Here is a 27,524-nt window from a genome sequence, read left to right on the forward strand (position 1 = left end):
ATGAACTTGAAATCAACCATAATATATAGTTAATCCTATCATCTCTAGCTCTTCCACCACCCCCCACAAAGACACAGATATATCAAAGATAAAGAGAAGAATGTGGCAAAGGAGAAATTTCAAGGCAATTCTGAAAAGTGGTAACTGACATACCAGGACATACAAAGCCCAAACTAAATGCCTATAGGAAGAAAATAACATTATCTATATGTAAAGGTAATAATGAAGTGAAATGCAAAGTTTATTGGTCCATATTATGAAGTTTAGACCTCAATCTTTCCCCTATTGAAAGCAAACTATCCTCCAACTAACCCCAAATGCACCAAGTCTAGCTTATACCCCAAATGCACCAAGTCTAGCTTATACCCCTGGACTCCACTGACCCCAACCAAATCCTATGTGAAGAGATGAGGATTCTTTTTAGAGAAAAATAAATAGCATTTCTGAAAAATATGAATAGTGAAGGGCTACCATCCAAGGCCCATCTATACTTGATCACCTACAATGATGAGCAACATCAACAGCCAAGGAGTCAACTCCACACTCGAAGCTGCTAATCAGAGTTCCAGTACTTCACAATTAATCACTGACTGCCACAGACCAGAAGTGTCTAGAAAGACCCTAACTTGAAGAAAAGCAAACAAATACAGAAAGAATTACAATGGAATTATCAAAGATAGGAGAAAAAGGGAAATTAACAACAACAACAAAAAAAAAAACAGAGCAAACAACATCCCGAGAGCAGTAATGTCTTTCATGTAAGAGGAATTGATGTTTTTTTAAAGTAAAATTTTAAAAACATTCAAACTTAGCAAAAATCAGAAGGAAGTAGTACGATAGTAGGAGAGACATGTGAAAAACCAACCACAGGCAGCAATGTGGGAATGAGAGGGGGCTATATATTGCTGTGTATTTCTGCAAGGCATAACTGGAATAGCTGACCAAATGTCTTCTCAGAAGAGTACCTTTTTGTATTAAGATATTATAATTGTGTTTATTTAACACAAGAACTTCATTCAATTATACTGAAAAATTCAGAAGCTGAGAGTTAAAGTCTTTGGCCAGAAGCATAAGGTTAACCAGTAATGTCAAACACTATAACACCGAGTAAACTTTTTGGTCTGCATGTAGAACAAAACTGATAAAATACAATCCTGATTTGGTAACAATAAAAAATTAGATCTTTAAGCTCCAAAGTAAATGACTAAATCTCCCTACCTGCCCAGACACACTTCTGAAATATATATACTAAATACTTCCTAGAACTTATGGTGAAAACAATCAGAAAAGCTCATAATTCTGTACCATTCTTTTGTATTTCAGTATTATTCCTTTATAAAGCTTTTGTTTTTCCTAAAGGAAGTTTTACCAAATTACCCCTAAAACAAGAAATGACAGCAAAGCTGATTCTGCTATCTACTTCCTAAGTGCTTCTTTTTTAACCTGTTTAATTTTTAATTTTCTTTTCAAATAACTCATTTTAAATTCTATAATGTTAGCTCCTTAAAAAGCCCCAAGTAATTACTAACAATATAACACACTCATCAACTGGCAATCCAGATGTCAGAACTGTTGTGTTTTATGTTTCACTCACGATTCTAATCCAGACTGTTCAGTTTCCAAAGGCTGAATTCGTTCCAAGACATGGGAATACTGTACATTGGCCTTAACCCAGGCAGCCAAAGGTGCAGCTGCTGTACTGGCACGCTTGGCATTCTGAAAGATTTCATTAGACATTATCCAACACCCCAGTCCAAATTTCAAACAAATGCAAAGTTAATTTCAACACATTTTATTTAAGCCATGTATTTAATATTCTACTTAATGAAATTTTTTAACTATACTGATTAAGAAAAATATATCTTTTAGAACCACATACTTATCATAAAATGTTCCACCACCTAACCTAATTACCTTATTTTCAATAAATACATGCCACACTCACAACAACATGCAGGCATTGATTCCATTTCTTCTATATGTGACAGACATTTTGTAAAATAAGAATAATTTTGAAACCACTGTTATTGGAGTCAAGGAAGATGTACATGACACCATAAGGGATCCAAAACACATCAGATTATGGAACTTAAGACAGTCCACTGAAATTTGTTCTACCAGAGACTTGCTATAATGTGACAAGCACATGGAATAAAGTATCTTAACTTATAAGTTGAAAGTAAAAGCATGGCAAGCTGGGAATTTACTACTAAGAGAATAAACTAACTTCCTGTAACCTGGATTCTAGTTACTAATTCCCAATTATGATGCCTACTATTACAAACCTTCATACAGACAATAGTTTCTAACTTTTCTTAAATTTTAGACTTTAGACTATCAAAACAATAATGACAATGCATCCCATATTAAAAAGCAGATTTAGCTGGGTACCAGTGGCTCATGCCTATAATCCTAGTTACTCAGGAGGCTGAGATCTGAGGATCATGGTTCAAAGCCAGCCTGGTCAGGAAAGTCCGTGAGACTCTTATCTCCAGTAAACCACTAGAAAACTGGAAGTGGCATTGTGGCTCAAGTAATAGAGCACTCACCTTGTGCTGAAGAGGCAGGTATAGCGCCCAAGCCCAGAGTTCAAGCCCCACAACCAAAAAAATAATTAAAAAATAAAAATAAAAAGCCAATTATTACAGCGTAGAAAAGGGTGCTTATGGTGTAACTGTTAAAAATTACCTTTGACTCAAAAGAGGCCTTATTTTTATAAAGCAGATCTTCAACACTTTCTCTTATTTCCTTTGGAATATTTCGTGCATCAAAGGTTACAATGTCTTCTCGCACACCTCTTTTGGCAAGGAAACTAAAATTAAAGAATACAAATTCAAATAAGGCTAAAAAGGGTTATTTCTGAAAATATCACATACATGTACTTTTAATTAACAAGAATACTAAATATTGCAGGAAGAATGATGGAAAAAGTGACATTGCTCATAAGCTGACATACTGAATTAAAACTCCTTTGTACAGGTTCTTAAAGATAAAAATACTAAAAAATTAGTATGCAGTAACCATTTTTAAAATAGCCTCAGTGACATATTAGAATCACAAAATTTTATTCCACTCCCATCATGTGAACTATTCAAATGTTCTATGATATGTAAGGAAACTTCATGATTTCTTTCTAAGGTATTGGAAATTATTTTTCCTATTTCCAGATATAAATCTTGGAGTAAGATCAACTGGAAGACAAACGTGTGCAGATGTAGCAATGAAACCCCTCTGTGTATAACTAATATAGGCTAATCTGTTTAAAGACTAGTAGTGTACTATCAATCCAAATCCCATGGCTTCAGGTTGTATTAATCCTCCCACTTTGCTAGATCGTATCTCTTATATGATTTGTGGCATAAGCATGTGCTTGCACTCATGCTCTCTTTCCCTCTCTTCTCTCTCTCCCTCCCTCCTGTATCACTACCTCTTCTTCCTCACCTTCAAAATACAAGACTGAAAAGAGATTGTAAATCTGTAAACCAGTGCTTTTTCTACTCTGTAAGAATTAAAAATTCTATGGCATTCCTTTCTTCCTCTATCAACACTTTTGACAATCACTTACTGGGAGAGGATACTTAGGATTTTGACATATGATAATACAGAACAACCTGAAATTTCAGGGCACAGTGTATTTAGATAAAGGTCTGCTTGAGAAAAATAAACGTTAAAAACTCTGAAAGAAGGTCCAATTCATTGTTGAAATAACATTTTGCACAGGCTCAAAAACTAACCTTTTCATGCTCACCCAGGATGTATCAAAGATACCCATCAACCTTAAAACTCCCTCAAGAATGTCTCGGATTACATCAGGTGGCATACGTAGTGAGCGAATTTCTGAAAGAGATTCTGGCTTAATGTTTCCAACGGCTAGTTTAGCTTCATTAACTAGAGGCTAAAAGAGAAAAAAAAGGTCACTTTACTTCAAAATATAAACTTTCAAGTGACTTCACAAATGATGATCATTTTATTTAAACAATTACTAATACCCTCTGCTTTCAAATAATGTATATTTTTAAACAAAAAGCAAGAATGTTCTAGTTGAGCAAGTAAGACTACTTGCCACCATAACTGCAGTGTTCTAATGGCAAATTATTTTGCCATTATAAAAAGCTTCTTAGTATTTTAGGACTCATTGAGTAATTAATTTAGTGATCTCTGGGCAAAATAAAGTACAGCAGTTTATCTACAATGCATTTTCTTCTCAGAAACCAAAACAACAAAGCTTCTATGAAGCACAGATTATTTTAACTGCCCTCAGTTAATTTATTTTCTTTCCTGTTAAATTTTCCTTGTCTCTTTTTTTTTTCACATGTTAAGCTACCAGTAATTTTTAAACTCTACATACAACTGGTAGTGAAGCATGTAAATGGCTCTTAGAATGTCTCATTCTTAACTTACCTGTACTTCTTTTAATTCATCATCAATTTTATTTTTTCTTTCTTCAATTTTCACAACTTCTTCTGCTATTCTGTGCTTTAGCCTTTCAAGTTCTGTCTTTTGCTCACTAGCATCCTATAGGAATTATCAAGTGACATTCAATTAACCTTAATGTCATGCAATTCTACAAAAGCTCAAGTTTATTATTTTATCAGCCTGACTCAGTATGGATGAGCAATATTTTGAGTCCCTGTAAGTAGAAAATGTTATTTTTACAGTGGTTGATAACTAGACATAAATGCTCTATTACTTGCATTTCTGCACTTAAGTCTCACATTACCTGCATTGATACTGTGATCTCTTGAAGGGCAGCATCTGCCTCATCCTGCTTCGTTTTAAGTAATATGCTTTGTTCTCCAGCTTTCCTGTTCAGTTCATCCACAAGAGCTTTAGCTTCATTTAGTTTAGACACACCAGCCTATGTCAATAAAAAAACTGATTGGCATACATACACAGCATAAATAAATTCCTGTGGGAAAGAACTGAGCAAATATGCAAGTGGTACATAGAAACCAAAGGAGTCTTAGGTTTTTTTTCTCATTGCTAATCAAAGACTTACTAAACATACCCACTGAGATGCAGTGAAAGGTTTCAGGGGTTGTAAAGAGAGGCAAATTTTAAAACAACAGTAACAGTACTCAATGAATATTCGATTGCTTAAACACTAGGTTATAGACTTTTTAGTCATCATGTTAGAAAAGAAAATAGAAAGCAAGGGAAAACTTAGTAAGCCATTCGCAATTGTTAGTCTCACTGGGTGAAAGGAAACAAAATTCACTCTTCTCTGAAGTGGACATGCCTTGTTTTTGTCCATCTGGGTCACATATGGGTGTACCAGTGGACCACTGTTCAAACTGCCTTCCTGCTTTATGGGTGGGCATTTGATCCTGAATTTACCATTATGATACCCCGCATTGCCAAAAGTTAATCTTAGGAATGAATTGATGTAAATTCCTCTTTTCTATAATGTGAGCTAAAGTTTTTGTCAGCTAACATATTGGAAGACTTGAAGACAGTCTTGGAGAAAAAAGATTCCAATATGTACTGATCATCTGAAAGTAGAAGACAGCTAGCATTCTAGGTTCCTCACATATTATCTAATACACTCTCACACTAGTCTGATTGAAACTCAGCAAGTGTATGTACTTTACCCAAACAATACTAAGAACAAATCAGGAAATCAAACTTCTCAAAATCAAAGACAGTCACAGCAAAAGCAGTCCTGAGGGGCAAATTTATTGCCCTCAGTGCCCACATCAAGAGAATGGAGACAGACCAAGTAAATAATCTCATGTTGCAATTAAAACAGCTAGAAAAACAGGAAAAAATGGAACCTAAAGCTACTAGAAGAAGCCAGATAACCAAATTAAAAGCAGAGATTAACCAATTAGAAAATCAGAAAACCATAACCAAAATAAACCAAACAAAAAGCTGGTTCTTTGAAAAAATAAACAAAATTGATGGCCCATTGGCTAGATTAATTAAAAAAAGAAGAGAGGAAACCCATATTAATAGGATTAGGGATGCCACGGGAAACATCACCACACGTACCCAAGATATCCAAACAATTCTAACAGACTACTTTCAAAAGCTATACTCTCTAAAGGAAGAAAATCGGGCAGAAATGGATGCATTTTTAGAGAAATACAAGTTGCCCAAACTGAGCAAAGAAGAAGTTAACCAATTAAATAAGCCAATATCCTATAATGAGATACAGGAAGCTATCAAAAGTCTTCCAACAAAAAAAAGCCCAGGACCAGATGGATTCACAGCAGAATTCTATAAGACCTTTAAACAAGAACTAATACCCATACTCCTCAAGCTCTTCAGAGAAACAGAGAAGGAAGGAGCTATCCCAAACTCATTCTACGAAGCCAATATCACACTCATCCCCAAACCAGGCAAAGACCCAACCAAAAAGGAGAATTACAGGCCAATCTCCTTGATGAACACAGATGCAAAGATCCTTAACAAGATTCTAGCTAACAGAATCCAGAAACACATAAAAAAAATAATTCACTATGACCAGGTAGGCTTCATCCCAGAGACACAGGGATGGTTTAACATACGTAAGTCAATAAATGTAATCCAACATATCAACAGAGCCAAGGTCAAGAATCACATGATTATCGCTACAGATGCAGAAAAGGCCTTTGACAAAATTCAACATTCATTCATGCTAAAAGCTCTGGAGAAAATAGGAATAGAAGGAACATTTCTAAAAACAATAAAAGCCATTTATGACAGACCAATAGCCAATATTATACTTAATGGGGAAAAGCTACAACCAATTCTCCTAAAATCAGGAACAAGGCAAGGATGCCCACTGTCTCCACTCCTCTTCAATATAGTCCTAGAACCCTTAGCCAGGGCAATAAGGCAAGAAAAAGACATTAAAGGGATCCTCATAGGAAAAGAAGAAGTTAAACTATCCCTTTTTGCAGACGACATGATACTATACCTCCACGATCCCAAAAACTCCATCCCCAAACTCTTAGAAATCATAAATCACTTTGGCAAAATAGCAGGATACAAAATAAACCCACAAAAATCAGTTGCCTTCCTATACACAGATAATGTACAGGAAGAGAGGGAAATAAAGGGAGCAACCCCATTCACAATAACCTCCCGAAAAATAAAATATTTAGGAATTAACCTAACCAAAGATGTAAAAGAACTATTTAATGAGAACTATAAAAAGTTAAAGAAAGAAATTGCAGAAGACACTAGGAAATGGAAAGACCTCCCATGCTCCTGGATAGGCCGACTTAATATAGTAAAGATGGTAATACTTCCAAAACTAATATACAAATTCAATGCAATTCCTATTAAAATCCCAATGACGTACATCACTGAAATACAGAAAACAGTCCAAAAATTCATATGGAACAACAAAAGACCTAGAATAGCCAAAACAATTCTAGGGGATAAAGACAATATGGGAGGGCTATCCATGCCGAACTTCAAACTCTACTACAGAGCTATAATAACAAAGACAGCATGGTACTGGCACAAAAACAGACCCGAAGACCAATGGAACAGAATAGAAGATCCAGAAATAAATCCACAGGCCTACAGCCAGCTGATATTCGACAAAGGAGCCAAAGACATACAATGGAAGAAACACAGCCTCTTCAACCGTTGGTGCTGGGAAAACTGGGCAGCCACATGCAGAAAACTAAAAGTGGACCCCAGCCTATCACCATGCACCAACATCAACTCAAAATGGATTAAAGACCTTAACATTAAACCTGAATCTCTGAAACTACTGCAGGACAGAGTAGGAGAGACACTTGAACTAATAGGCACAGGAAGGAACTTCCTGAACAGAGTCCCAGGGTCACAACAAATTGGAGAGAGACTCGACAAATGGGACTACCTTAAAATAAAAAGCTTCTGCACAGATAAAGCTATCGCAACCAAGCTAGAAAGACAACCAACTAATTGGGAAAAAATATTTACCAGCAATATATCAGACAAGGGGTTAACATCCTGTATATACAGGGAACTCAAGAAACTAATCCCTCCCAAACCCAACACACCAATTACTAAATGGGCAAGGGAACTAAAGAGGGACTTCTCAAATGAAGAAATAAAAATGGCAAAGAAACACATGAGGAAATGTTCATCATCCCTGGTGGTGAAGGAAATGCAAATAAAGACAACCCTGAGATACCACCTTACCCCAGTCAGAATGTCCCACATCCACAAATCAGCCAACGACAAATGCTGGAGGGGATGTGGAGAACGAGGAACGCTATTACACTGCTGGTGGGAATGTACACTCATACAACCACTTTGGAAAGCAGTCTGGAGGGTCCTTAGAAAGCTAAAGATTGACCTCCCTTACGACCCAGTCATACCACTTCTAGGCATCTACCCTGAACAACAGGAACCAATATACAAGGACACGTGCACCTCCATGTTTATTGCAGCACTGTTCGCAATAGCTAGGATATGCAAACAACCTAGATGCCCCACCACAGATGAATGGATCCAAAAATTGTGGTATCTATACACAATGGAATATTATGCAGCCATTAGAAATGACAAAATAATGGCATTTGCAGGGAAATGGATGGAGCTAGAAGGAATCATGTTGAGCGAGGTAAGCCAAGAACGAAGAGACAAACAGTACATGGTCTCCCTGATAAGTGGATGATGAATCCAAAAGGTTAGGTGATATGACAAAACTAACAGGACTTAAGAAACAAAGAACTCCCACTCATCTGGTTGAACCACTACTAAATATCCCCATGCTGCTGATCACATATATGGTATATAACATATGAGCACCGTTATATATTACAGACTGTGATAGACAATTTGCTCCAGGAAAGTTAGAATGAACTTGTGACTTTAAATGAGCATCATTATTCCACAATACTGTGAATTTCTGGAAATTAAGTAATCACTTAATCACGATCAAAAAAAAAAAAAAAAAAAAAGAACCTTGGGGAAGGGAGGGAGGGAGGGGATGGTAGGGGGAAAACAATGGAGGGGGTAACAATGTTCAAGAGGAAGTGGAAGTGTACTCATTACCTCACTCATGTAACTGTAACCCTCTGTATAGTATCTCTACAATAAAAAAAATTAAAAAAAAAAAATCAAAGACAGTGGCTTAACACAAATGAAAATGAATCATTAGAAAGAAAAAAATAATTATGTGACTTAAGCTAGATTCTAGTCTATTACCCTAACAGAGAGAAACTACATCTCTGGAGAGGAAAGATTTGCTGACAAGTTAGAGGCTGGCATCATGCCAGTATCACATTTAAGTCAAAATTCTACAACTTGAGCCATGATCTCAGTCCCTTTAGTTTTAGATAATATTAAAAAAAAAAAAAGTAAAACTAAAGAACTGTGGAGTGCTTTAAGTGGTAGAGAACCTACTAGCAGCATGAGACCTTAAGTTCAAACTCCAGAAACACCAAAAAGAAGAAAAGGTTTAACTGTTAATCATAAACATAAATCAGAAGTGGAGGCATGGGTCAAGTGGTAAAATGCTAGCTGTGAGCAAAAACTCCAAGCAACAAAAAAGCCTCAAGTTTAAGCCCCAGTGTGGGGCACACACACATGCACACACACGTATATTATAGATAGGTCTATAGTGTATCATTAGCATAATCCAGTGTATAATGCAAATAAGAAAAATTGTTTTCCAACATTTTTAATATAAGTACATTCCAAAGGCATGAATTTATATGATGTATTACATTAACATAAATGCCACAGGCAATGTGGTATTGTGATTTATATAATTCTTGTCTCCTACAAACAATAACAAGATAAATTTGAAATAATCATGAAGACAAAAATCATTCAAGATTAACAATATTGTACCTGTAAATGACTTTGTCTCTTTAATAATTCCTTTTTTTTGCTGCTACTAATGGCAGAATACACACGCAAAAAGGTCATATATCGGCTTGGTGTAGCACCATAGGCTTTGCAAGACTCATGAATTAACAAAAATGATTTTAGAAAGTCAGGATCAACTAGATAAAGACAGAAAATAAAAAAATTAGTTATAAAGCATAATTAAGAATTGGAAAAATGATCTTAACAACATTATAGTTATTACATATTAGATATTTCTACTTTATATAACCATAAGTATACATTTTATACAAATGCATAGGCATTCCTACACATGTTCTAGAGTTCCTATCTTCCTAATATCTAAAGTCCTTTCTTTCCAGTTTTTTTCTTGTTATTTGTTTAGTTTTTGCCTTGGGGAGAGTCTGTGTAGTGAAGGTTCACTATGCTGCTTTAGCCTCTCAAGTGCCAAGATTATATGCATGCACCACCCAGCTCTCCTCCTCTCATCCTTACCCCTCATTTCAGACCTTGATCATGTCTTTCTTAGATTACTGAGATGCATGTCTAACATGAACTAATTGCCTTCTGTTTTTCCCTATACTAGACCATTTCCTAATAACTGAATTTATTAGGGAAGAGTGGACCTCAAGATAGCTGTCTCTGAAGTAAGTCTCTGGTTATATACCTATTAAAATACCTTAATAACCCCTGATCACTCCAAATCGGGCATAATATAATGTGTGGAAGCTGTCTCACCATTACCTGACCCTGTCAATCTTGTCCTGTATGGCTGCTGGAGCATTTTTTAGCATTTAGGCTCTTTGTGAGTCTACAAATTGCCTTCATTTCTTCTCTGGCCTTTTCCACACTAGTATATACTCTGGTCAGATGCCTTTCCAAGGCACTTTCCCATGTACTTAATCACATTTCTATCATAATTTACCTGCTATATCAGAGTCTTATGTTCATATATAACAGAAACATAAAATTTTTAAATAATTTTTGAATTTCTTAAATTCAAACTACAGATATTCTGTTGAGCTCTATTTTAAATAACATATTTTAATATAAAGAGGGCTTCAAATTGTAAATGTAACTGTTACAAATAACATTTAGATTCATAATTATCATGATTGTTTAAAGGAATCTAAAAACATTAGAAGAGCAATTACTTCATAAATAAAAAAAGCAGATAAAATCAGTTCTATCAGAGTACTACCTGACTCTTTTTTCTTTTCCTCTTTCCTTTTTTTGTCACTGTATTTTTCTTCATCTGTTTCACTGAATAGCATTTCTGGTATCTAAAACAGACATAATGTTTCTTTAAACTAATATGTGAACTTTGTGTTGCTTAATTCAATTATTTTACTTCCATATGCCATAATTTATCACCTTCCCTCCTTTCAAATGTTGTCTTCCCTTGGTTTTACATCATGTACCACTGCTTTCAGCAGCTCCTTCTCAAGTTGCTGGTCCTTGTCTGTGCTCCCAACTTCTTAACAATAAAGTGCCTTGGGTTCAGTCCTCAATTTCTGCCCCCTGTTATCTATACTCTTTATTCACCTTTATCCTTACAGCTTAAGTATCACCTATACCCTGATAATTCCCCCATTTGCTTTTCTGCATGTCGAAGTCCAACACACACACACACACACACACACACACACACACACACACACACACACACACACACACACACACACACACACACACACACACACACACACACACACACACACACACACACACACACACACACACACACACACACACACACACACTTCCTTCTCAGACATGTACCTTGGATCTCTAACATCTCATATTAACATATAAACCTCAAAGTCTCACATTCTCCTCTTAATAGACCTGCACCACAGCCTCGCCTGGTACTCAGGCGGTTCTGGGAGCCTCTAATCCCAGTTAATGGGAAACAAGGATAAGATTCTAGTCTAAAGCCAGCCATTTGAAAAAGCACAGGATCCTATCCAAAATATAAATAAAAGCAAAAAATGGGCTGGAGCACAGCCCAGGTGGTAGAACAATTTTCTAGTAAACATTAGGTTTTCAATACAAATCTGAGTATCTTAAAAAGAGGAATTTATAAATTTTAACTAGAATTATTATCATTATGCAAATGTTATGTGACATTTGTAAAATTTTAAAGTATGATTATCTCTTTGATCCTTATTTAAGAGTAAACCTAAACTTATAATTTGATGCTCAACAATCATATAACAATAAAAAGAAAATAATAACTAAGGATGCTGACACCCAGAAGATCATGGAGCCAGCTCAGACAGAAAAGTCTGTGAGCCTGTATCTCCAACTAATGAGCAAAAAGCCAGGCTAGAAGTGAGTCAAGTGATAGAACCTCAGCTTTTAGCAAGAAAGCCACGTGAGATCACAAAGCACCAAGTTCAAACTCTGTTAATGACACCAAAACAAAAAACTATGAATAGCAATATTTTCAAACATAACAGATGTTCAGCACCACACTTAAGCTAATGTTAAAGTTAACAGCAAAGAGAAGTTGTGAAAGCCACTAACTTCAAAAATCAAATATGCTCAATCTTTCCATCTTCATTTAAACTTCAGTTAAACTTACTTTCTTCATACTGCTATCTGACCAACCTTCCATCCATAGCACCTGGCATTTCTTATGTAAAGCTGGATTACTCTCACAGTTTATTATGAAGTTTAAATTTGCAGAATCCATAATCAAGACAATATGCAAGTTTTGTTGAATTCCTTAAAAATACAAAAAAACTAAACATGGAAAATTATAATAATAGTAATATAATCAGAACATTTAAGTATGGTCTGGTTTCATGAGACTGAAATTTTCTGAAATATAATAACAGACTATAACATTATAAGATTTTTACTTTGGTTAAAAGATAGTTGTAAATATTTGTATTTGTACATGCATGGTAAGAAAAAGATCCAGGAGATACATCAAGGGTATAAGTGCATTATGTCTGCATGGTATGATTATTGCCTTATTTTTATTTATTCCTATTTTATTTCTACAATGCACATAAAACTGCCTCTCTATCAATAACAGGTAATGTAGTATTTAAAATATATAAAAGTTTGGCACAATTTAAATAGTTCAACAGTTCTCTAAGATGGATGATACTAAAGTAGCACTAATTTTATCACAGTAAAACAAAGGAAACATAACCACATTTTCAACATTTCCCTTTGTTAAAATGTTTCAAAGTTGTTTTATTTATAAGTTACTGTATCATAAATTCTAGAAACTCCAGAAAAAATAAAGATGTAAATTATTAACCCATATTTTGTTACTTTTGCAATCTATTGAGAAAATTAAAGTGGCCTTCATTTCACTTGACTCAAAACTTACATTCAATAGTGAATTGAATATCACTTACTATAAGTGAAGTAATTGAAGACAGGTCCAAAAAAGCCATCCTGTGAAGCTTGGTCTTTAAGAGGCAACAGCAAGGGCTCTAACTCCTCAAGAGTATAAAGACCAGGGACTTCACCTGAAAGAAAATAGCACATTTCTTTTTAATTTTAGTTGTAATATGTTCATCTAAAATACATCTTTTACAAATTCTTTTTACTTTGTGTGTTAAATGATGTCCTTATTAAATCTTCCTTTCTTAAAATATATAAACTATCACTATGACTAAAATCTACATCCACAGCTTCATTTTGCTAAATTTAAACTCAAAGAAGCCATTCAAGGGAGATCACAATCAACCCTTATGTCTGCCTTGATAGGTTTATTTTGCACTCCCCCCAACATAACTTACAATCCAGCCTCAATGAACTTGTTACAGAAATATAACAAAATATCTTGTCTTCATGGAATATACATCCTCCAGTCTTCCTCTGCTCCTTATATTTACCCTAAATTATTGTTTATCTTTCAGGATACAACTTTGCCAAATGCGATTCCTAAGATCATTTCTTAATTACATATACACTAAATTTCTTAACTATATACATATACTACTCTTCCTTCTCACATATTGTTTACCATTTACTATAGTTAATGAATTGCTTCCCTTTCTTTCCACAGACTCTGAATTTCTGAGGAATAAATCTTTCATGATATTCCACATTAAACCATGAGGCAATCTTTCATAAATATGTAGAACACAAATGTTTGTCAGAAGAACAAATGAATTAATGGACAAATGCACCTGTATGAGAAGCAGCCTGTTCAATAGCTTGGTATGCTGCAGATTAATGGTAAGGAACAAATTCAAGTTGACGAAGACAGTAAGAATTTGATGAGAGGACTGAGACTGATTTACTGCACTAAATCTAATACTTCTAACTTGGCACCACAAATAGTAAGTGTTTAATATATATTACTAAATCAATATGCTTGTAAATCACAAAAAACATGAGAATAAGTGAAAATTCCTTTGCTATGAACCCATTTCTGTAGGACTCATTAAAAATAAATCTATCAAGGCAGACATATGAGTTGACTATGATCTCCCTTGAATGGCTTGAGTTTAAATTAGCAAAATGAAGCTGTGAATGTAGATTTTAGTCATAGTGATAATTTATATATTTTAAGAAAGGAAGATTTAATTAATTTCTTTAGATCTAACTAAAAGGCATCAGACTGTCTTTATCATCCAATCACATAGTTACCCCTCATTTCCCTCTTTCTCACTCCCTCTCTCATACATCAAAAATGAAACAAACTATGTATCCATTTATGTCAGCCAAACTGAACAAGATCTCCATCTAGTGATGTTTGGTAATATGTAGGAATGTGTCTTAACCCTTGGGTCCAACAATTCCACTCCTGGGCATTTATCTGAAAGATTACAAACCAGGATATGGTAAAGCCACCAGCACAAAATCTGGTGTATACTGAAGTCCTATTCACCACAGCCAATGTATGAAATCAGCCCAGATGCTCCACAATGGACAAATGGAATACACAATGGAATTTTACTTGTCCATTAGAAATGATGACATTGTACCATTAGTGAAGAAACAGACTTGGAAAAACTTATGTTAGGTAAATTAAGTTAGGCCCAGAGATAAAGGACCCATGTTTTCCCTTATATGTGGAAAGCAGATCTACTTTACAAACTCAGAAGTAAAAATGTTGAATGGTACACAAGTGTATATAAATGTATTAATGAAGATTTCAAATAGTGTAATTCCTTAGAAAGCCAAAATCAAAACTTGGCAAAATAAAACAGATTGGGTTGAGGGAAAAGGGATAGTGTATGAGAGAAAATTTATTTTCTGTACATTCACTAATATCCAGTAACTTTACATAATTTCTATATTCCTGGAGTTATAAAAATGGAGTTTCCCAATTCTGCAGCCATAAGCAAGTTTAGCCTACATTATTACCTCAGTAAAGGACCATGTCCAAAGTTCTCTGAAACACAGGTAAATGCCATATGAGATAATTTGACTTAACTTTCACATTTACACTTTTACTTTCATTGAGTAGAAACCATCCACTTGCCTGAAGACAAAAGGCTATTGATCATTTCTAAAAATGTAGGGTGTACAAACTGGTAATCCTCAAGAAGTAAAACTACCTGCTGGGCTTCAATTCCTGCAAGATGCAGCACCTGCAAAGGGGGAAATAATTGTTACTATTCTTTACTATGTTTTGGAGACCATTAAAAGCTATTCTCTAGGTCACTATCCTTTATTCATTTATATTAAATCAAACATAAAGGTTGGTAAGCAAATCAAACATATGAATAAAAACTATATGAGGGATATTTTAATTATTTCAAAGAGAGTCCATTTTTATGCAAATTCCATTCTTTTGTTCATCATTTATATCCATCAAATATGCCATCATCTGGGGTATCTAGAAATTAGAAATCTTAATAATCTCTTTTCTATCTACAAAAATGTAATTTTCTAGTAATTATGTGTAAAATATCAAAATTTAGAATAAAGATATATATCTGAGATTGAAGACTTTAAAAAGGTAGTAAGCTAATAATTGGCATAATTATAAATGGAAAAAGGAATAAAGCAAAACATTAACAACTCACATGTTTGAGATCATTTCTGAACTGCTTTGGTTCATACCCTCTGGAAATCTTGGGGGAAAACAGCACTGCTCCATGCATATGACTGACTAGAGAAGTGATGGTCCGACGACCCACGCCACTGCGTCCTGCTAACAGAAGTGAACCTCCTGGGAAACTCAGCACTCTATCAATCCTAGACATATACTCCAGAACTTCTTGGAAAAGTAAAATATCCAAATTCTGATTATCTCGTCCATAGTGGATAAGACCCTTTCAAAAAACAGAGAATATATTTTATGATTTAAACGCAATTTCTCCAAAAGTATCACTTATGTAAAATATTACATTATTGACACAATCAAGAAATGAAAAGGAACTCATGTCACCTCACACCTACATTGTACCTATCCAATAACAAATTCACTTGATGCCAAACAGATTCAAAGGTGTACAAACCCAGTTACCTTTAGACATTAATACAAAGAATAAAAAGTAATGTGACAGTTAAAAGCTCTCAAATTTGAAGATCTAATATAAATCATTAATCTCAAAACCTTAGAAACCCTGCATCTATAAAGTTTTTTATAAACTCCTTTTTTGTGCTGCTTGAGAATGAGTCAAGAGCCCACATAGGCAGGTACTGTACCATGCCAAGGCTGCACAACAGAGTACAGAAAATGAGAAAAGAGAATTCAACTTTTTTTTGTGGGGGGGAGGTCCGGTCATGGGGCCTGAACTCTGGGCCTGGGCACTGTCCCTCAGCTCTTCAGCTCAAGGCTAGCGCTCTACCACTTGAGCCACAACGCCACTTCTGGCTTTTTTCTTTTTGCTTATGTGGTACTGAGGAATCGAACCCAGGGCCTCATGCATGCAAGGCAAGCGCTCTACCACTAGGCCATCTTCCCAGCCCCGAGAATTCCACCTCTAAGATTAAGAACTTCCCAATATTCCCAAACTTTTCAGTGTCCACTCCATACAAATTAGTTTGACAATAAAATTTTTCTGACAGAAAACCTACAATGATTTTCATATAAATATTAGTATTTATAAGTCATTTCAACACTGTTTCTTCTATTTTAAAACTAAACTGAAAACAAAGAAGTAAGGAGCCAAGAGCAAGTAAGCCAGCAAGGAAACAAAGAGGGAAAAAGTCAAGGACAGCAATCTTCAGTGTTTTAGGACCAGGAGCATCAACAGCCTTGGGGAGCCTGTTAAAATTTCGGATTCTCTGGACCTCACATAGAGAGTCTGACCTCTGTAGCTGGACACCAAGAACCTACATATTTTCTATGTTTCCAGGTGATTTTGATTCTCCAACCTGATAGTCACTACTCAAGGGTGATTTCTCAATTAACATTATCATTCATATTTCCAACACCATCTTTTGAAATACATCTTAGTATTAATATACCAGTATTAGTACAAATGTACTTACTTATGTCTGCTTCAATGGACTTAATTCCAAAAGAACAGAACCAGTTCCATCTATACTCTATCTCCATGCCCTAAAAATGTTTCCAACAAGCATTTCTATAACTATAATCACAGACAAGTCTTATTCAAATTCATGATTCATGTTATACCTTTTTAATAACATCCTTAAGATCTGAAGAATTGAGTTTGCCAAGTGGCTTTCCATGTGGAGGTAATGGTTGTCCTGGGGCTCCTCTTGCTCCTAAATTATGCCGGGCTCCCCATGTAACATAGAAACTATCTATAGAAATAAAAGATTATTTGTGGTTGATATGAATTAATAAATTCATTGCTTACTAAATTATTTTAATCAGTCTCAATAAGATTATCTTCAAAAAGTTATGCAAAGCTAATTATTTGGAAAATCAAATATGACTTCAAATTAAAATAACAAAGGTGCCTGAGAACTGGCTAAGTGAGCCCTTGCCTATGTTTCTCCCTGTATCTTTCTCATCATATGAACTGGCTTCCTTCTAACTATACTTCATTATCTCCCTGTTTTCCCATTTTCTTTCTCTATAGTCTCCACTTTATTAATAACTTCTACAACATTAGTAAACAAAACAATTTCAAAACTCTATGAAAGAACATAGATTAATTAATAGCATCAGAGGCACAATCTTCTGAAATAACAACTAAGTTACAATTAGAAAACAAAAATACTCCCAAGTTTCCCTTAACTTTACCTTTAGCAACATAAAAGGAAAAGCTACTCAGCAACCTATTGAAACTCTTCTGGGAAACCCATTCTCAGTTCTAATATTCTTACTACAACTACCCAACTTCCCTAAAGCCAAGAGAGTTCATCTTTCTTTCCTTCCCTTCACCTTCACTTACTGCATCATCCCTACCTGTAAAAACCAGGATAGTAAAACTTCTATTTGGAAATAACAATGTAGCTCAACCTCCAGACACAAATCTTTGCATCTGTTACCCCCACAATACATTTTTTTTTTCAGAAACTTGAACTCAGGGCCTGAGCTTTTCTGACTAAAGGTTAGAGCTCTACCACTTGAACCATAGCTCCACTTCAGCTTTCTTAGTGATTAGAGTCTCATGGACTTTCCTGCTTGAGCTGGCTTTGAACTTTGATCCTGAGATCAAGTAGCTAGGATTATAGGTGTGAGCCACCAGTGTCCAGCTCACATTTTAAGTTTCTTCCTTACATCTACATGAACCTTCTCACAAAGCCACAAACCCTACTACTGTCTTTCAATTCCTTTCTTATCCCTTATAAATTATGTACTCTGGAATCTGTCTTCTACTCACTAATTCTACGTTTTCCTCTATTTTTTTCTTTAGATTAAATTATCAACAAATTATATACCTCAAAAGTCACTCAATACTATTTCAAGGCAAATCCCATACCATATTTACAACTGTTTAAAAGACATACAAGTCACATATCATTCACTCATGTCTACTGAGCACGTGTGTTTAAATATTGTTCTTTCTGTTTGCTGTAAGTAGTGAAGAAAAACAATGAATGAATAAACTTGAGAGCCCCAAAAGACACTCAAAATGCTTTCAAATATTAAAGCACAACATAGTATTTCTAAGTAACTAGTAAAGTTATTATGATTAATTACACAATTTTCTTTCATACACATTACAACCCCAGTAGTTTTCAAAATGCAAATTGCTTGTTAAACAGTAATAATTCTAAATGTAACACAGCTGCTTTGACTGAATATTATACTTTGTTTGCCACAAAATTGGATATAGTGGGTAGTAAGAACATATGAGACATTTTGGGGTCAGAATGTTATGGGTAGTGACAGGAAAAAGAAAGATATTACTATTAAGCAAAAGAATATTATAACCAAACATAGATTTCCTCAATTTCTTTAATTCCAAATATATAGCCTTAACCAAATTTGTATTAGTGAAAAATCATTTAGGATGAACAACTTTGTGTTTAAAGTGTACAACAATAAGCTAAAGCACTTTTAAAAATATAATAATTCTTGTTGTGTTTTGTTTGGAACACAATCATGAGTTGTGGTCAAAATGATTTGATGAAAATCAGCATTAAAATTACCTGAAGTTTTGTGTAGATATGAAATCACACTACAGGAAAAATAACAAGAGTACCCATCAAAATCATATACTTACGCAGGTGCCACCACCATCTTACCTGCCATATTGTCTAGTATGTCTGAGCCCCAGTCCCCTTGAAACACTGAGGTTAAAATGCTGTCAAACAAATGGAGTTCCTTTGCACTGACAAGTTTGTCACGAAATAAGCGCCGTGCTTCATATGCAACAATTTCTAATACGTAATCTAATGGATGGTTGGAGGACCCTAGAATAAGCAATTTTTTAAATGGCAATATTCAATTTGTTTTAAATTGTCTGTTTAACATAACAATAAAAAGAAATAGAGTGTGAAAATCTACATACCATTATTTTGGCATCAGATAAGTAGAAGAAATGGGGAAAAAAGTTAAAATTCATTCTGTTAATAAGCTAATATATTATTTTTGATTATTCAAAGGCTACCTTAAACACTATCATCTCAGTTCATTCAATAAAAATGTGAACTTAAAAAAGTATATTAATTGTGGCTTAATTACAAAAATAATTATTTCATTTTTCCTAAAAATCAAGTTTTAATTAAAGTGATAATCAGTTTGAAATATAGTAGTAATATTTAAAATAGGGCTAATTTGATATCAATGTAACAACTGTTTTAATACTCATTTATTGATTTTGAATAAAATATGTAACACCGAACAAATGCTTACATCTATTTGCATATACACAACCCCACAATGGTACAACTTACCTCCTTCTAAATCATATCTGAATAATCCAAGTACCCACTGGGTAAGAATGCAAGGTGTAAAGAAATAGTGACTGTAATCATCAACTGTAAATCTGGCCCGCACCTGAAAAAGAAAAACATAGATATATGCATGTTATAAATTTTCCTATTACCTTAGACTCACAGTTTCTACCTGTGGGCAAAAACTTATTTTAACAGAACTGTTTTCTAGCAGTTTTCCTATCTATAACTGATACCTATTATTAGTCTATCTATATATTCTTTCTTATACATTCTACATATAATTCTAAGATTCACAAGTTTAAAGAGAATGCTGATGATTGCAGCAAAAATACAAGTTTCAAAAGTCCTACTAAACAAAAGCTAAGTTGAGCTTTATAAAATAATGACTGAAAGTCACAGATGCAGGTAAAATTCCTTTTCTAATGATGAGAACCACAGAGTTGTCAGTTCAAGATGTCTCTGTATGAAACAGTTCCTCTCCTCACAAGAGCCTATCCCTTCTACTCTATGGACACAGACATAATACAATGTGATCTTGATAATTTATCATCTGACTTTAATAAAAGGTAATTCTTCCTTCCCAGATTATCTTTTTTTGTAGTTCTGAGATTTGAACTCAGAGCTTCACCCACTCAGCTTACTTCTTCATCTGGCAACTCTTATCACTTGAGCCATATGTCCAGTCTTGCCCTGCTTTTGGCTCGTTATTTTGGAGACAGATTTTCATAGACTCTTTTGCCTAGGATGGCCTGGAACTGCAGTTCTCCAGATCTTAGCCTCCCGAGTAACTATAATTACAGGCATGGGTCATTAGCCTGGAGCTTTCTAGTTTACCTTTCCTATTCTACACCACTATTATAAAATTATATACCACATGGGGCTGGGAAGGTGGCTCAATGGTAGAGCGCTTTCCTTGCATGCCTGAGGCCCTGGGTTCGATTCCCCAGCACCACATAAGCAAAAAGAAAAAAGCCAGAAGTGGCGCTGTGGCTCAAGTGGTAGAGTGCTAGCCTTGAGCTGAAGAGCTGAGGGACAGCGCCCAGGCCCAGAGTTCAGGCCCCACAACCAGACCCAAAAAATAAAATAAAATAAAATTATATACCGCAAACATGCCATAACTTATATCGGTCCCTTTCCTAAAACCTCTGTCATCTTCAACCACTTTGTGAATTTCTATTAATTTTCGACACCCTGATCAAATTTCCCCTTCTCAATAACTACCATACACAACTTTGTGTTCTCTATAACTGAACACACTTTCACTGTCACACTTGCTGCACTGTATTAATAGTGGTAGCAAAGTCAAACCTGGCCATAAACACAAAAATGAAGATTAAATATGATATTTTCAGAATAAAACCACCAGACATAAAAATGACAGTAAAATGCACCTGTTCATATACTTGTACCATCGATCCTGCTAAGAGATAAATTTTTGATGAAGATCCCCAAACAGAATGATTCTTCAGATTTTTGTGTAGAACAGCTTCCAAATATGCTCCATAAATTGTCTGCAATTGCTCTCTTTCTGGGTAACTAAACAAGGTCAAAGAAAGAAGAGAGCTGAAATAAACCAACACTCAAAATTATTTTAAATATTAAATTACAGCTGTGAGAGATTCCTTCTCTGAGATACAGATGAGACTTTGCTCACTTTCAAACAAGTTAGATCCCTAAGTATCTATTGTCAGTAATAATATTCCTGGTAGAGGATTCCAATAAAAATTATTTTAAAACACAACTGTTGGAATAACCCACAAATCTTTACAAAAGAACAAAAGGAAATTTTTACTAAAGAAAAGAAAAAGCACTTTAAGCTGGGTGGTGATGACTCATGACTGAAATTCTAGCTGCTTAGGAGGCAGAGATCTGGAAAACTGAGGTTCAAGGCCAGCGTGGGCATCCACACAAGGTATTTTATCAACAGATAGGTATTTTATTTTCCTGTAAGTTTCTAAAACATAAGATGGTTTGATTAAAGCCTTTATCATCCTCAATCACTGCCTATAATTTGGAAAGAGTAGAAAAAAAGTCTAAAGATTGACTTTTTATAGTCTACAGTTTGAAGACATATTACTAATAGAAACCTGTTATAATTTTAAGCAATTTTAAGCACTCATATTCACGCTCTACAGCACAAAGACGAACAATGGATGTAACTGCTCAGATACGTACTCTACAGCGCAAAGACGAACAATGGAAGTAAATCTGGTGGTGAGCTTGTGCCTTCCCAGCCTTCCTCCAGCTGACATGGATGCTACAATCTGGATGTTTTCCAGACCAACCCATTCCAAATTCTCATCATAAAATCCTTGGTATGTCAATACCTATTTAAAAATACATGTTTTTAAATGTTTCAGACATTATATTTTGTAATCACAATAATGTTTTCCTAAATGTCAATTATTTCCAAACATATTCCTCACCCTTTACCTAACTCAAGACTTTCAGTCTGAAATGTACTTTAAATTCTCATATCATTGAAATAAAAATACTGTTTACAACTTCATTCATATCTTCATTTCTAAAAATGTTTGCTGGGAGCCAGTGGCTCATGCCTGTAATCCTAGCTACTCAAGAGGCTGAGATCTGAGGATCGTAGTTCAAAGCCAGCCCAGGCAGGAAAGTCCATGAGACTTTTATCTCCAACTAACCACCAGAAAACCAGACGTGGCACTGTCGCCCAAGTGCTAGTGTGCTCACCTTGAGCTGAAGAGCTCCGAGATAGCACCCAGGCTCAGAGTTCAAGCCTCATGAGCAAAAAAAAAAAAACAAAACAAAACTTTTATCACCATTAATTGTTAAAATTGTTTAAATCCCAGCAATCAGTAGAATAAAAGTGTCAGGATCAGATAAAGTTTTTTTTGAATTATTTTATAACATTCTGCAGTAATATAATAGAGCTAAATTTTGAAATATAAAGTGAGCTCTAAAAATTTATAGAATAGCAAATATGATGTACAAAACATGAGGAAAATTTTCCACACTAAGAATGGATGATTTTGTTGGATGCTGGTGGCTTACATCTGTAATCCTAGCAACTCAGGAGGCTGGGATCTGGGGATTGTGGTTCAAAGCTAACCTGAGCAGTAAAGTTCATAAGATTCTTTTTTCCAATTAACCATCAGAAAACCAGAAGTGGAGCTGTGGCTCAAAGTAGTAGAGTGCTAGTCTTGAGCAAAAGAGCTCAGGGACAGCACCCAGGCCCTGAGTTCAACCCCCATGACTGACTAAAAAGAAAGAAATGGATGGTCCTGGGTCCTTCCCAATGGGCCTATGCAGTCAGAAATGGTGTGACTAACTGTAGCCACTGTCAGATGGAAGCACCCTCAACACAGGAGGTCAGCAACCCTCCCCACCTCTAGCACCAACCCAGTTTCTGATTCACTGCTTAATTTAGGCGAAAAGGAAAGGCCACAGATATAGAACATCTATTATTTTCTATCTAGCACTATCTTCTAAAGGAAGAGCAAAACAACCAACCTAGAACAATGTTTCAGGAGTTTAATTTCCATAACACATGCTAGATAAAATTGGCCCTAATGGATAAGAAAAAATAACAGCATTAACTTGTCAAGTGATAGGACTTACCTGCTGCAGGAAAGCTACCAAAGTACTGGTCCCCCATTTATCAAGCTTGGGTAGGTTGATATCTTTTAAGTATAAAACAAGTCTTTCACAGTCTTTTGGTCTGTATACCCGACCAGTATTAGTACTGATGACCATGCATGTCTGGCTCAGTTTCTGTAGCAGATGGCGAGAAGTAGTTTGCGTACTACAGTGAACTGTAGCAATCTGAGTGGAGCGGAGCTGAGAAAAGGCATACCTGAGCAGCATCCTATAGAAAAGATGATGAATTTTGACTTCGAAAATGCAACAGCCAAAATATTTTTTTAAAATACAGAATTCATCTTAAATATTTCAGTTTTTAAACTAAGTATGATGATAGTTAAGAGTAAAATAACACAGATATGGTTGCCTCATTATTAAACTTTCTTGGGGTTTGGGAGTTTTTGTGGTTGTTTTGTTTCTTATGGTACTAGGGATTGAACCCAGGGCCTCATAAATAGTTTTAAAAAAACTTTTATTAATTTGCCTGGGATACCCTCCAATTTGCAGTTCTCCTAACACCGCCTTCCAAGTAACTAGAATTATAGGAGGAGTGTGTCACCACACATAGCTTTCTAATTTTTAAACCAGAAAAAATGCACATTTAAAACTATTGTTGGAATTAATTTCAGCCAAAAAATTATAATCATTTAAATATTTTGGCTAAAGTATATCTAGATTACACCAATTAGGTCTCCACAATTTAAGATTTTTAAGTTCTCTTAGGTAAAAATTACCATGGTTTAATAAAATTTTAAAATATTCTCACAACAAAAAAGTAAAACTAGGGCTGGGAAGGTGGTTCAGCGCTTGCCTTGCATGCGTGAGTCCCTGGGTTCTATTCCTCAGCACCACATAAGCAAAAAGAAAAAAGCCGGAAGTGGCACTGAGGCTCAATTGGTAGAGCACTAGCTTTGAGCTGAAGAGCTCAGGGACAGAGCCCAGGCCCAGAGTTCAGAACCCACGACCGGACCCCCCCCCCCAAGCAAAAAAATGTAAAACTACTATTTCATGAAGTCTGTTACCAAAAATCATATTCTGTAGGCACTTTGTAAAAGTGGACTACATTTAAAACTTTGAAATAGAGTTAACGTCAACATATAAATAATTTAAACACATGCTAATTTGTGAGTATGTTTGAGGTAGTCAACTTTTGTTGTGATTGTATATATAAACTCTTCTAAAAACAATTTCTAAAAAAAAAAAAAAGCTTGTAATTCTAGCTACTCAGGATGCTGAGATCTGAGGATTGCAGTTCAAAGCCTCCCTGGGCAGGAAAGTCTGTGAGACTCTTATCTCCAATTAACCACTTAAAAACTAGAAGTGGAGCTGTGACTCAAAGTGGCAGAGGGATAGTCTTGATCAAAAAAGCCCATGCCCAGAGTTCAAACCCCATGACCAAAAAAAAAAAAAAAAAAAAAAAAAAAATCATATAAAATCTGGCAGAGTAAAGGACATGCATCTCCATAATTATTGCTTTTACAATAGCAAAAATGACATGTTCTCCTTGAAAATGTAAATATAACAATGGCTGTTAAGGTACGTATGTTTAAGTTCACAAGATGAACCACTGTGGACACTTACCCTTTGCCACAGCCTTCTGGTCCTACAAGAATAAATGGCTGCTTAGTTTCAGAGCTCAACCAAGGTCTGAAATAATCTAAACCACGCTGCATGTCAGGAGTCTGAATGACTGGCAGAGTTTGGCCATTACTGAAATCTTCAGCAGTCAAGTTTTCAGGCTTCTTCAGCACATAAGGTAATAATTGTCCTCTATTAGAGTCATAGTAAGTGTCCATTGGCTTGTGAGTGTCTGGAGGAGATTCTCGTGCCCAATTAAAAACCTTAAAAGGAAAGAGCTATAATAAATTTCTCCATACTATGAAGTGAAATTAATTTTTCCAAGTAAAATTCCTTAAAGTGAATCCTCTTAGTTCCCATATACCAAACCTATTTATAAGCAAACTACCTTATCACACAAATTAATATTTTATTTCTAAATGATAATTGAAGCAAATATATCAAAGCTTATCTGAAGATGTCAACTGAGTTATTCAATGGCTGAAATAATGCTGGCTAGTAACAATGAGAAATATGCGAAGTTGCCTCTGAGGCCACTAGAAGAAAAAGAGAATAGAAGTAACAAAAGAGACTACTAAAAGGGGCAAAGTGAAAAAGGAAGCTGGAGCAGGATGTTGCAGCCAGTATTAAGGGACACATTTCTAACTATTTATACAGAAGCCAAATGAAAAAAAAATTCACTGGTATTGAATTCAGTTTTATAAAGAACTGGCTCAAACAAAATCTTTACACATAAAAAAATTTACAAATTACTAATTCAGTTTAACATTCCCAAAACTGTTGTGTTTAAGACCAACCCAAATACCTCTTAGTAGATGAGTGGATCAAGAAAATGTAGTGTGTATGTATACACACACACACACTATATTTTACATATACATTTTATATATTACGTATTTATAATGGAATTCTATGATTTCATCAGAAAGAATGACACCACCCCACTTTTAAGGAAATGGAAGGACTTGGAAAAAAATCATATTAAGGGAAATAAGCCAGACCCAAAGAAACATAGGTCTCATGGTTTCCCTTATTTGTAATAATTAGTATATGTCTAGGATAATCTTAGCAGATGAGCAGAATAGCTCAATAGCTATGTAAGACAAATGAACTCCCAGTCATAGACACAAGAGATTTTTCTATATTGTTGTTTTCAATGTACTACTTGATTTCTTTTTTCTTTTGGGTCTTTTTTCCCCATATGGTTTATCTCATTGTCACTGTATTTGATTTTGGTACCCTAGGTACTGTATATATGTTTATCAGGATTAGGGAAGGGAAGGGAAGGGGAACCAAAAATTGGTGAGACAAAGGGGGAACCAATGAAACAGTGATACTCACAAGACAGTACGTTGGAAATGATCTGTACAACTTGGAGGGAGGAAATGATCTGTACAACTTGGAGGGAGGGTTGGGGGAAGGAAAGTGGGAGAAAAATGAGGGAAGGGGGTAACATGTTCCACAAGCAATGTATTCTCTACCTTATGTAACTGCAACCCGTATGTACATCACTTTGACAATTAAAATTTAAAAATGAAATTATATTCTTTACTATAGCTAAATAGGTTTACAAATGCATAACATTTCATGACCCAAATTTTAGCCTACTAAGACATTATTTCATAAAAAATAGAGTATCATCAAGTGTCATGAATTAGGAAAAGTATTTACTCATATATATTCATATATATGTATACATATGTGTGTGCATATGTATGCATCTATAACATATAGATATTACTCTACTGAATGCATAAATTCAAAACCTGAAAGTTCCATACCTTCTGGGCACTGGTGACTCACGCCCAAAATCTAACTACTCAACAAGCTGAGGTCTGAAAATCACAGTTCAAAACCAGCACAGGGCAAGAAAGTCCATGAGATTCTTCTCAAACTACAAAAAGCGGTAAGTGGAGCTGGAGCTCAAGTAGTAGAGCACTAGCCTTGTGGAAAAGAGCCCAGGAACAGTCCTCGGGCCTCAAGTTCAAGCCCCAGGACGAGCACACCCCCCAAAAAAGTAAGTTCCATACCTTATAGTTACAAACTAAACTGGTGTATTGCAGTAGTCAAGGGTCATGAAAAGTATTACTGAATTCAAGACTTAAATATGCATTACCTCCTTGGTGAATTCTAGTCGTGATTTCATATTCAGATTTCCACCAAGTCCCCTTATGAGATTAATGATAAATTGATCATGGTCTCTGCATCCATGTAAATGGGACAAACCATTCATCACAGTTCCAACCAAACTTGTTTCTACTACATAATCATTCTGTTGATTAAAATCCGTGGGACAGAAAAAAAAG

The 27,524-nt window shown here is 35.2% G+C and overlaps 1 protein-coding gene across 3 annotated transcripts in view; it reads right to left on the reverse strand.

The window, feature by feature from the left end:
* Window positions 1–27,524, reverse strand: part of LOC138838830 (cytoplasmic dynein 2 heavy chain 1) — a 172,077-nt gene that overhangs the window by 91,233 nt on the left and 53,320 nt on the right. For 2 of the 3 annotated variants that reach the window (XM_070038203.1, XM_070038201.1), the window contains exons 41-59: window positions 27,335–27,490; window positions 25,222–25,481; window positions 23,620–23,866; window positions 22,204–22,355; window positions 21,420–21,564; window positions 20,026–20,128; window positions 19,375–19,542; window positions 17,348–17,478; window positions 15,786–16,034; window positions 15,239–15,347; window positions 13,158–13,271; window positions 12,368–12,510; window positions 10,982–11,063; window positions 9,784–9,938; window positions 4,721–4,858; window positions 4,402–4,515; window positions 3,735–3,895; window positions 2,689–2,812; window positions 1,595–1,716 (exon numbers count right to left, since the gene is read on the reverse strand). In XM_070038203.1, coding sequence (XP_069894304.1) covers window positions 1,595–1,716; window positions 2,689–2,812; window positions 3,735–3,895; window positions 4,402–4,515; window positions 4,721–4,858; window positions 9,784–9,938; window positions 10,982–11,063; window positions 12,368–12,510; window positions 13,158–13,271; window positions 15,239–15,347; window positions 15,786–16,034; window positions 17,348–17,478; window positions 19,375–19,542; window positions 20,026–20,128; window positions 21,420–21,564; window positions 22,204–22,355; window positions 23,620–23,866; window positions 25,222–25,481; window positions 27,335–27,490 — 2,873 coding nt within the window. Of the gene's footprint in view, window positions 1–1,594; window positions 1,717–2,688; window positions 2,813–3,734; window positions 3,896–4,401; window positions 4,516–4,720; window positions 4,859–9,783; window positions 9,939–10,981; window positions 11,064–12,367; window positions 12,529–13,157; window positions 13,272–15,238; window positions 15,348–15,785; window positions 16,035–17,347; window positions 17,479–19,374; window positions 19,543–20,025; window positions 20,129–21,419; window positions 21,565–22,203; window positions 22,356–23,619; window positions 23,867–25,221; window positions 25,482–27,334; window positions 27,491–27,524 lie in introns of those variants that run through there. The other variant, XM_070038204.1, reaches the window with a different exon arrangement.

The sequence above is a fragment of the Dipodomys merriami genome, unplaced genomic scaffold (assembly GCF_024711535.1).
Source record: "Dipodomys merriami isolate MVZ:Mamm:240054 unplaced genomic scaffold, mDipMer1.0.p SCAF_29, whole genome shotgun sequence".
Lineage (NCBI taxonomy): Eukaryota > Metazoa > Chordata > Mammalia > Rodentia > Heteromyidae > Dipodomys > Dipodomys merriami.